The 11,788-nt window shown below is 35.6% G+C and overlaps 1 protein-coding gene across 3 annotated transcripts; it reads left to right on the top strand.

Moving 5' to 3' along the window:
• Positions 1-7,043: 7,043 nt before the first annotated feature.
• LOC115725078 (uncharacterized) lies at positions 7,044-11,465 on the top strand. Of its 3 annotated transcripts, none has more exons than XM_030654495.2 (9): positions 7,057-7,517; positions 8,381-8,464; positions 8,546-8,580; positions 8,650-8,764; positions 9,334-9,419; positions 9,576-9,687; positions 9,771-9,898; positions 10,012-10,060; positions 10,151-11,465. In XM_030654495.2, exons 1-9 carry the CDS (start codon positions 7,320-7,322, stop codon positions 10,226-10,228), a joined length of 885 nt encoding a protein of 294 aa, XP_030510355.1. In that variant the 5' UTR covers positions 7,057-7,319; the 3' UTR covers positions 10,229-11,465. The 3 variants fall into 3 exon arrangements, with proteins under 3 accessions (XP_060972995.1, XP_030510355.1, XP_030510356.1); XM_030654496.2 differs by having other exon boundaries at positions 7,064-7,517; positions 9,771-9,877; XM_061117012.1 differs by having other exon boundaries at positions 7,044-7,517; positions 9,771-9,877; positions 10,012-10,443.
• Positions 11,466-11,788: the final 323 nt, after the last annotated feature.

An 11,788-nucleotide genomic window follows, 5' to 3' on the forward strand; every position in this document is an offset into this window, starting at 1 on the left:
TAATATTTACTAATATGATTTATTGGATTTAATAAATATTTAGTATTAAAATATTCTTATTATATTAATAAAATAATAGAATAAAAAAGATAAAATTTGGTGTAATTTTTAGTGTTGTGGTTGGAATTGAAAAAAAATTTAGTGCTAAAATAATAGTATTTTGGTGTTAATTCAACACTAAATTTAATTTTTACCATTAAAGATGGCCTAAATGTTAGAATTATTTATTTGTGGACTAATATAATACCATAATCACAATCATTAACTATGTGCCCAATATTTATTCACTACCATAATGGGATGGTTAATAATTAATAAATGTATTAGAGGCACATGGGAGCACCCTAAAACTATAATTGGCCCATTAAATTATAGTCCACCACTAATTATACTCATTACCCCAATAAGCCTAATATAACCCCTTAGGGTTAAGTATTGTATATAAAAAGGGTAATATGTGTTTAGTATGAAAATAGAGAGGGTGTGTGGTGAAAAGAAAAGGGTTGCTCTCATAGGTTCTCTTCTACCAATTTGGTGTTCATTCTCATTGAAGGTTTTGGTGTCTTAGCAACAAAATGGAGAATAGCAATATGGGAGGTATGTGTTTTACATTTGTGATGCTCTAAATAAAGTATTGATTTTGGTTTTAATGATTATGAACAATGATGTTTAATGTATATTTAGATAGTTCATAATCTATGTGAAGTTTAACAATTGGTATCAAGAGCTAGAATACTTGATTTTAGAGCTCCAAAATATTTGAAATAACCCATTAATTTATTTTTTTCCAAATCTGAATTTTTTTTTATTTTCGGATAAAATGAGTTTAAATATTTTAGAATGGGTTTATCTTGTCCCTTGGATGATTATTGCATGGTTTATTTTAAGATTACAAGTTTATTTATTGAGTTTATCAATGGTGGAAACCCATTTTCGGATTTGTATTTTATGGGTAGTGTTTTATATTTTTTTGGAAAAAATGGATGAAATGGATGATAGAAATTGATAGAAGGTTGAAAATGGAACAAAACCCCTCAAACGCCGTCGGTTTTGGTGGCCGGTAATGCTCCAACCGATCGGGTCACAAAACGGGTCGCGCCGATCCGAGTTGCAGACCCGCGGACCCATGGGGAAGCTTGCTGGGTGACAGGGGTGACGAAAAACGACTTGTCGTTTTGCCTCTGTCGGGCAAACGACATGTCGTTTATCTGGGGCAAAATTGTCGTTTTTAGAGCAGAAAACGACGTGTCGTTTGGGCTTTGTCAGCCAAACGACATGTCGTTTTTCATTACCTGGAATTTTTTTCGAGCAGCAAAACGACGGGTCGTTTTTGACCCTGCGACAAGTCGTCCCCCACAAACGACATGTCGTTTTTCGAAAACGACATGTCGTTCCAACAATTAAAAAAAAAAAAAGAGAAGGCGCGTGGGGGCGCGTGCAAGGTCAATTTTTGGGCCATTTTTCACCAATTTATTCCATTTTTAGCATTCTATCATTTCCACATCTTAATTTTATGCATAATATTAATTCATGAATTTATTCATAATCTTAGATATTAATATTATTTTGTTATGGCATAAATTAATGTTTATTTTGAATAATTAGTGCTTATTTTCTTACCTATCGTAAGATTAAGCATGAAAAATTATTTGGTAATGAGGAACATTTAAATATTAATTTATTTGAATATTGTATCTTCCTCCAATATAAGATTAAGATCCTTATAAGTAATTATTTATCCTATCGATAATAATTGCTTGCTAAGGATGCTTAATATGGTGAAGAAAATTTATTAAATATTATGAATCACAATTTATCTATCCTTTCGATAGTAAATTAATGTATTTGATTATAATATTTAATAGATTGTTCTTACCTGTGTATGAGTTCTACTTTATTTATTTGTCTAAGAACTCTAGCATGCATGATGATCATTTGTTATTTTGCGATCATTTGTTCATGAGAAAAGAGCACAAATGACATGATTTTGTTATAACATGCATTTAATGGTTATTGCTCTTGTTTCTCATTCAGCTTTAAGCATTCCAAGAACCTCTGCCATGTTGACACTGAATGGAACCAACCACAGACAGTGGGTAGAATCTCTCATGTTGAATTTGACTCTTATGAGAGTGGATTTGGCCTTGAGAATGGATGCGCCTCCTAAACCTGCTGATGATGCCACTGAAAAGGATAAGAAATCCTTTGAGGATTGGGAGCATTCCAATCGCTGTTGTTTGATGCTTATGAGGTATCACATGGATGAGTCCATTCGTGATAGTATTCCTCAGATTGAAAATGCAAAGGATTTTCTTGCTGCCATTAAGGAAAAGTACAAAAAGTTCTCAAGCAAGCTCTTCTTCAACTGGTCATAAGAATGAGTTTTTCAAAGGGAAGTGCAACTTTTGTCAATGCTTCGGGCATAAGAAAGCTGATTGCCGAAAGCTCAAAGCTCACTTAGAGAAGAAAGGTAATTGTCTTGTGATGGTTTGTTTGGAATCCAATATTATTGATGTGCCCTCAAACACTTGGTGGTTAGATACTGGTGCTACAATTCATGTTACGAATTCTTTGCAGGCAGTGACAAGTCGAAGAAGGCCGAGTAGGTTGGAGGAGTATGTGTACATGGGAGACGATACTAAAGTCAGAGTTGAGTTTTTTGGGACTGTTAATCCACTCGAATACTGGGCATTTTTTGGAGTTGCATGATGTTGCTTATTTACCCTCTATTAGGAGGAATTTGATCTCTGTATCTATTTTGGATAGACTAGGTTATAGTCTTCATTTTGGAACTGGAAAATTGACTTTGTATCGTGACTCTATGTTGATTGGAAATGGAACTTTGTGTGGAAACTTATATAAGCTTGATTTGCTTGATGTTGTTCCTGTTACTTCTCCCTCTTGTCCTTCTTCTTCTTCTCTTAATGCTGTTGTTGGTTCTAAACGTGCAAGATCAGATTTGAAATCTTCCATGCTTTGGCACAAACGTTTAGGCCATATTTCTAGAGATAGAATGGAGAGATTGGTGAAAGATGGTGTGCTTCAGGATCTTGATTTTTCTGACTTTACTGCCTGTGTTGATTGTATAAAAGGAAAGTTGACTGCCAAGGTTAGAAAGAGTAAGTCAGACAGGTCTGCAAATGTGTTAGAGCTTATTCATACTGATATTTGTGGGCCTTTTGTTCCACCTGCTATGGGTGGATATAAATACTTTATCACTTTCATTGATGATTTTTCCCGATATGGTCATGTTGAGCTCATTCGTGAAAAATCTGAATCTTTAGATGCTTTCAAGATTTTCAAGACGAATGTTGAGCTTCAAAAGGGAAAGAAGATTAAAGCTGTCAATTCGGATAGAGGTGGAGAGTATTATGGGCGTTATGATGAGACTGGAAGGAACCCCGGGCCTTTTGCCAAATACTTGCAGGAATGTGGCATTGATGCAAGATATACAATGCCAGGGACACCCCAACAAAATGGAATTGCTGAAAGAAGGAATCGCACACTTCTTGACATGGTTAGTTGTATGTTGATTCATTCTAGCTTGCCAGAATTTTTATGGGGTGAGGCATTAAGAACTGCTGCTTATATCTTGAATCAAGTGCCTAGCAAGTCCGTCCCAAAGACACCATACGAATTGTGGTCAGGCAAGAAACCAAGCTTGCGTCATTTTCATGTTTGGGGATGTAAAGCTGAAGTAAGGCCCTATAACCCACAATCTAAGAAGCTTGATCCCAAGACTATCAGCGGCTATTTTGTAGGCTACACTATTGGTTCGAGGGGTTCTAGATTCTATTGTCCTTCTCACACCACCAGGGTGATAGAATCGAATGTAGCCGTCTATTTTGAAGATGAATTTGGTTCAAGTCAAGGGTCAAGAGAAATTGTGTTCAGGGAAGAACGTATTTATGTCCCTGTACCTGTTGCTTCCGCTTCTGCTCCTACTATTGATCCTGTGATTGAACAAATTCCCACAGAAGCTCATGATGAACCTCAGAATCATATGCAAGATGAAAATCCTGATATTGAGGGTGGTGAAGTTGTATTGAGAAGATCTGAGAGAGCTCGCAAACCTGCTATTCATGATGACTACCTTGTCTATTTGCAAGAACATGATTATGTTGTGGGAGACGCTTCGAACCGCTTACTTATCAAGAAGCCATGAGAAGTCCTCAATCTAAGTTATGGTTGAATGCAATGACAGATGAGTCAAGTTCCATGTCGCGAAACAAAGTATGGAACTTAGTTGTTCTACCGAAAGGTTGCAGACCCATTGGGTGCAAATGGGTTTACAAGATCAAATATGATTCAAGTGGACAACCAGTGAAGTATAAGGCTAGACTTGCTGCTAAAGGATATAGCCAGAGAGAAGGTATTGATTACAAAGAAACATTCTCACCTGTCTCTACCAAAGATTCTTTGCGAATCATCATGGCTATGGTTGCTCATTTTGATTTGGAACTTGAACAAATGGATGTGAAAACCGCCTTTCTAAATGGAGATTTATATGAAGATATCTACATGACTCAACCCGTTGGTTTTGAGGAGCCCGGCAAGGAGCATATGGTTTGCAAGCTCAATAAGTCTATTTATGGACTTAAACAAGCATCAAGACAAGGGTATCTCAAGTTTGATGCGGTTGTCACCGCAAATGGTTTCATTGAAAACAAAGTTGATCAATGTATATATATGAAGGTCGATGGGAGCAAATTCATCTTCCCGGTACCGTATGTTGATGATATTTTGCTTGCTTCTAATGATAAAAATCTATTGTCCGAGACAAAGCAATTGTTATCCGATCATTTTGATATGAAAGATCTTGGTGAGGCTTCATATGTACTTGGGATACGTATCCTTCGGGATAGATCTAAAGGTATTCTTCGGTTGTCTCAAAGAACTTATATTGATCGGATTTTGAAAAGATTCAATATGCATACTTGTTCACACGGAAAGGCACCAATAGTGAAAGGTGACAAATTCTCAAAGTGGCCAATGTCCACAAAATGATAAAGAGAGAGATGAAATGAAAGTGGTTCCTTATGCGTCGAAGTGGGTAGCCTGATGTACGCTCAAGTATGCACACGCCCTGAGATTGCTTTTGTTGTTGGCGTGTTGGGTAGATACTTGAGTGATCCCGGACTTAGCCATTGGAAAGCGGCTAAGAAGGTCATGCGGTATCTTCGTGGTACCAAGGATCATATGTTGACTTATCGGCGAGCCGACACTCTTGATATAGTTGGGTTTAGTGACGCCGATTATGCGGTGATGCGTGGATGATAAGAAATCCACATCGTGCTACATTTTCATGATGGCCGGAGGAGTCGTTTCGTGGAAAAGTGTCAAACGTACACTCACAAGCATCCTCAACAATGGAGGCGGAGTATATGGCGTGTTATGAGGCTACTTGTCGTGCAATATGGTCGCGGAACTTCATTTCGGCATTGGGTATTATGGACTCTATCTCGAGGCCGCCGAAATTGTATCGTGATAATTCCGCACAGTAGCTTTCTCTAGAAATGTTAGAAGTACTTCTCGTTCTAAACACATTGACATTAAGTACTATTTTGTTAAAGAGAAAGTTACAGAGTCTCTTATTTCCATTGAATACACGCCCGCATCTTGGCATGTTAGCAGACCCACTAACGAAAGGCTTACCCATATGTGTATTTTTAGAGCATGTTGCTCGAATGGGATTGTTAGGAGCCTAGCTTGTCGAGCTCAAAGGGGAGTTTTATTATTATGTATCGGACATGCTAGTATCTTGTATGGAATGCTTATGATTTATGTTTTGAACATGCATAATGATATTGTAGTCACTTCTAGTTATTGTTGACATATGTGTGCATATATGTGTTATTCATCGAAGTGACAGGTACAAAAGGAGATGAATGCGCATAGTCTCAATTTTGTTGTACCTCATGCATGTTTGGTTTGATTGTTAATGATTGTTATTGAATTAAAATGTCTTCAAGGTCAACTCATACATAATATATGTATCCCGTCGATATGATATTATGTACGTTTTTATTGGTTACCTTATGTGTGGTAGACAATATTATGGTGGTTAATTATATTGTCCAAGTGGGAGAATGTTAGAATTATTTATTTGTGGACTAATATAATACCATAATCACAATCATTAACTATGTGCCCAATATTTATTCACTACCATAATGGGATGGTTAATAATTAATAAATGTATTAGAGGCACATGGGAGCACCCTAAAACTATAATTGGCCCATTAAATTATAGTCCACCACTAATTATACTCATTACCCCAATAAGCCTAATATAACCCCTTAGGGTTAAGTATTGTATATAAAAAGGGTAATATGTGTTTAGTATGAAAATAGAGAGGGTGTGTGGTGAAAAGAAAAGGGTTGCTCTCATAGGTTCTCTTCTACCAATTTGGTGTTCATTCTCATTGAAGGTTTTGGTGTCTTAGCAACAAAATGGAGAATAGCAATATGGGAGGTATGTGTTTTACATTTGTGATGCTCTAAATAAAGTATTGATTTTGGTTTTAATGATTATGAACAATGATGTTTAATGTATATTTAGATAGTTCATAATCTATGTGAAGTTTAACACTTGCCCACCATTTATAAGCTCCCAAAAATATTATTTGTCAAAACTGCAATAGTAGAGTTTGTGGATATACAATGATTGCTTAAAATAATGTTTGTGTTTAGTTTATTGCAATAATGATTAGTAATAATAATAGTTCTTTATGTTCTGTTTGTTTTTCAAATTATATAGACTTTTGAGACCTAACCTAACTTATACCATTTAAAAATTTAAGAATCAATCTCGTACAGAATGATCCTTAACATTTAAGTGTTATAAAGTGAGAAAAAAAAATGTAGACTTTCTTTCTTTAAATTATTATCATAAAGTATTATTATTATTATTGAGAATCAATAGAACCAAAATACACCGTACTTTGGCATATGCAACATTTTCTACTTAATCCTAATTAATTTATGTGAACTTGTGAATGTTATGTTACAGTGTCAGAGAAAAGACTCCATTTTTTTCCCATTTCTTGTGAGGCTGAAACATGAATATGACAAATTATAGGACAGTTAAAAGTCACCATTGGAGAATAAAACCAAATGGGGTTACGTGTATTATCACATTTAGATTAGATCTATGGTTTTAGCCTTTTTCTTTTTTTAAAAAATAAAATAAAAGAACAAAGATCTATGGTTTTGGCTCTGGAATGAAGAAGAAACAGCTTATAAAGAGGCTGGACTGAAGAGATTGCATATATATAGATACATCACACCTCTCTATCTAAGCTCTCTTCTCTGAAACAATGGAGAAACCATGTTGGGTTCGTACTTTGGTGGCTCAGCTAGCTCTCTGCTTCGGTCTCTACTGTGCATTTCAACTGGGTAATCCTCAAAACTCAGTTTACATTCACAGAAGTGAGATTAAACCTCTTGATTTGTATTTTATAAGCGTTAGAGGAGGATTTAGACCAGTAAATCAACAGACCCATCTTCTCAAACAGGTTGGTTTTTGTTTATTTCCTCTCTTTTGATTGAGTTGATTTTTTTTTTTTTAAAGATGTTGGTTTCTATGCTATTGTTGTGGTTTTATGTTGGTGGGTTTGGATTGGGTGATTGTGTTTTTATGGTTTGCCTGAACTTGTATACTTTTGTGGCTTGTGCAAATGTTGAAATTAAATATCTAAGCCAAGCTAAGTAGTTGATTTGTTTGTGTGAATAAGACTCTTAAGAGAGGTTCTATGAATAGCTTAGCCATATTCAAAACTATGTGTTCTTGTGTCTATTGACTATGTTTCGGAAAGAATTTTTGCTTTTTAAACCAAGAGGAATAGTTCTAGTGATCAAATATATGGTTTGCTGTACAAGGTCTGAAATTTGAGTCCTAAATATTTTAAGGTTAGATAGAAAGAAAGCCAAGATTTTTTTTTTTTGGAAGGAAAGAATCTTGCTTTTACTTTTGTTGGGAAAAAAAGGCAGCTTTTTGCATTATTAGTTGTGAAATTGTTAGAAGATTTTCTTGACTGTTGGATGACAGTGATGATAATCTAGTCATACAGCAAAGTAATGGAGAACAGGGTATTGGGCTGGATTTTTCTTAATGTTGTCCAAAAAAAAGGGACATATTTGGATGTATTTTGATTATAAGATTTAGTTATTCATAATAAATATTTGACCTTTGGGTTATCAATTTCTACTTTTACAAGCTTGTTTGAGTTTCTTTATCTTAAATCTTAAGCTTGACATCTTTTCTATTTTCCTCTTGTTTGATTGAAGTCAAACTAATTTTTGAATTATACCCTTATTCCTCCATACAGTTTTAACTATATCATTCATTCACTGATTGGCTTTATTTTTGTTTCTAAAGATGGAGAAGGCAGTGAAGACATACAAGGCAAGGTTTGTGGTGAATGTTGGAGAATTTGGGGAACATGATCCACTCTTGCAAAATGTAAGACCATTTTGATTTCAGAACTTAAATCCAACTTTAAGTAAATGTGTAAAAGTGAGTAATTGGTCTTTTCTTGAACAGGCTTCTCAGCTGGTATCCTCACCGAAAATTCCCTGGTATGCCATAACTTGCAATGATTTAGCTGTGTCACAAAGTTTGTGTAGTCATGAAAATATTTTATGCAGGTACACCACTAGAGTTTCAAAATCACATGAAGAAAGGGGTAACTTCTTAAAACAAGTCAATTTATCACATGGGAGAACCTTAAACATTATTGGATTGAATACTGGGTTATTGCAGGTATATATTAGTATGATGATATTTATTCATCTAAACTTCTTTATAGCCTTTTTGCAAAATACATGGGAGCTTTCTAAAACCACTCACAGTTGCTTCTCTAGCAACTCGAAAATCAATGTAGAACATGGAAATCAAATATTTGTTTTCTCATAATAATTAGGAAACTATGGCTGTGCAATTAAGTGAATTTTCTTTAAGATTTTTTCTCTGTGAATTCAAATAGATGAAGGTGATCTTAAAGTTTCAGCTCATTGTTCAATTACAATGTATGAAGTCTATGGTAGCATCAAAAGTTTGTTCACATCGACTTTAAAAGTTTCTCGAAGAGAGTATGTGATGCTCGACACTCTCGTTACCATTTTGTCCATCTAAAGATTAATCCTCTTCCTTCCCAGTTCCCATACTCGCCTACTCCCCTCTTGAATCCGTACTAATCGAGTTAGCTTAAATTGGCTTCCATTGGTTATGGAGTAAACTTGTTAACATATCCTTTCAAGACATAGTAGCATACTATAATATTGCAGCATTTTTCTTTCATTCATCTTATTGAACTTATTTTAAACTTGTAGAATGTGCACCCGGGACCTTTGGAGGAGACAGAGGACAATCAATTACTCTGGCTGACAAGAACACTAGAAAAGACCAGTGGTAACTGGTAAATTCCAATCTCTATTAGCTATAGTTTGGACAATCCTTGTTTTCTATGTATGTCTAAAACATTCATTTCAAAATAGATCATTTTCTTATTTATCAAGTGAAAAGTAGTGTTGCAATGGCTAAAAGGCTGCATAGATTTTCTTCTGCGAAACAGGCGAATTATTGTTGGATTCCATCCATTGGCTGACTGCAGAGAAGGGGATGAGAAAATGGAGACAAACCATGCTTTTGAGACTCTTCAGCAGACTCTCATCACATTTGAAGTGGTAAGACTTATTTATTAGATATGATTAGTTTCGACTTAGATGAAAACATTAACTGACTCCCAAAACCATCATTTTTTTTTCAGAATGCATACATAAGTGGGAAAGATTGCTCCCATCAAGGTAGCATTGGTTACATAGAGAATCCAGGCTCAATTGTCAAAGAACCTTTCCTCTCATTATCAAATGGAAGGTCAGAATCTACAAGAAATTTGTAAGACATCTCCGTCGAAGGCGGGGTGCTTAGGGATACATAAGCAATTTGTAACATACTATGTTTGCAACTCTTTAATGGACTTCCTCTCTTTTTTTTGGTTGTTTTCCCAGAACACCGGTCGACGGGTTCCTGCTTCACAGAGTCAGCTCACTTGAGATTGTGAGTATTCATTGTCTATTCTCTGCAATCAGTTGTGCCCATGACGAACTCATGCCTAAACACAAAACTTGTGGTTTTTGTTGATGACAGGTTACTTATTTTGTTAGTTCAGCTGGAGAAGTTGTGCACAGAAGTGTTCTCCAACAGAGGGGCAAAGAGGTCATGTAGATTCCCTACATCTCTTCTAGCTCTTTACACTTAGAAGTTCCTTTCTTCTTCAAATTTTGATTGAAATGTGTAAATTAATATTTGGACCTAAATTCCATTTATTTATGAGCAATCACCATAACCCTTTTTTGTTAGCAGTTGTAAAAGCCAGTTTCTTTTTGTGTAGTTATTTTAAAAAATAAGAAAATACTCATGGGAGACAACCTTTAAGACTATTTGAAGAAGTTTCAAACTGATTTAAGAACTGATAATTTAGGTTAGCTGAGAAGAGAAGAGTAGAATGGAACATTGGTAAGTGGTAAGTTGTAAAATTCAATCTTTGTTGCTTGCTTACAGTTACTCTAGCTCTAGTTTTTGAGTGAAATGTGATTCCATTAAGTGATTCTATGAAAAAGAAAATTACATGTCACAAAACATAAGTATAGGTTCCTTGCCTCTTATTGATATCATCAAGTAGTTCCAACTTTCAGTGCCTCAACTTCAACTTTCAGTGCATTTCTCCTTCAATTACAAGCCTTTGTTTTTTCTACTTCCTAGGCTAAGACTAGTTTCATAATATTATTAGCATAACAAAATCTTGTGTCACTGTCAAATGGCATTTCCCCCTCTTTTTAATTACAAATAAAATTTTACCAATGAATAAAAATACAAGTATTTACATAATATTCATTAATCAAATTTTCAATTAATCCCCTTTCTCATACTTCAGAGTTGAGACGTGATAACCCAAATTATATTTGCTATTTACCATTATAACCCTCCATATTCTCCCCAGACCCAGAAATAGCAATAAGGGCAAAAGCGGAACAAAAGTGATAATTCATTCATGGGTATAAAATAAGCTCAGACCTCATCGTTTCTCGGCATCATTAGTTTAAGAATGAGGTTTTGCTCTCAAGTGGATTCGGGTCGGGTCGTTCTCTGAAGAATGGCCGCCTGTTTGCCTTGATTGCATGCAGAACCGATGATTTTTCCGTCGTCACGGCACATCGATGTACTCTCTCTTTCAAAAAAAAAAAAAAAAAAAAAACTCTCTCTCTTTCTCTCTCTAAATATACATATAGATAGATAGATATAAATATCGGTCTATCTCCGGAGCTCAGAGGCGGTGATGATGTTTTGACGCTTGAAAATCAGGCAACTGAGGGAAAGATCCAGTTGCTTACCGGGTCGACCCGGCATTGGTAGCGGCACTTTCTCTTTCGTTGTCTGGAAAGAATGGTAAATCTGAGCCTGTTGCCTTCTCACGAAGCTGTTTTTATTTATTTATTTATTTATTTTTGGGGAAATTTGATTTTCTATACTTCGCATTTGTTAAGGCTTATTTATAAGCCCTAAATGCTAAATCTCTGTGTTACTTCCAACCAAACGCACCTTAATTGTGAGACAGTGATGATAATTTTGCATGTATCAGACGGAGGAAGAAGATCTAGTTGCTTGGCTGATCGATTCGGATTCTCCGCCGGAAAATGGATGGTTCAGTCCTTTTCCTCGAGCGGTAGTCCGGCTTCCTTTTCAGCCACCGGTAGCTTCTTCTCATCTCCCTCCTTGTTTCTTTGT

Source organism: Cannabis sativa, chromosome 6 (genome assembly GCF_029168945.1).
Source record: "Cannabis sativa cultivar Pink pepper isolate KNU-18-1 chromosome 6, ASM2916894v1, whole genome shotgun sequence".
Classification (NCBI taxonomy): domain Eukaryota; kingdom Viridiplantae; phylum Streptophyta; class Magnoliopsida; order Rosales; family Cannabaceae; genus Cannabis; species Cannabis sativa.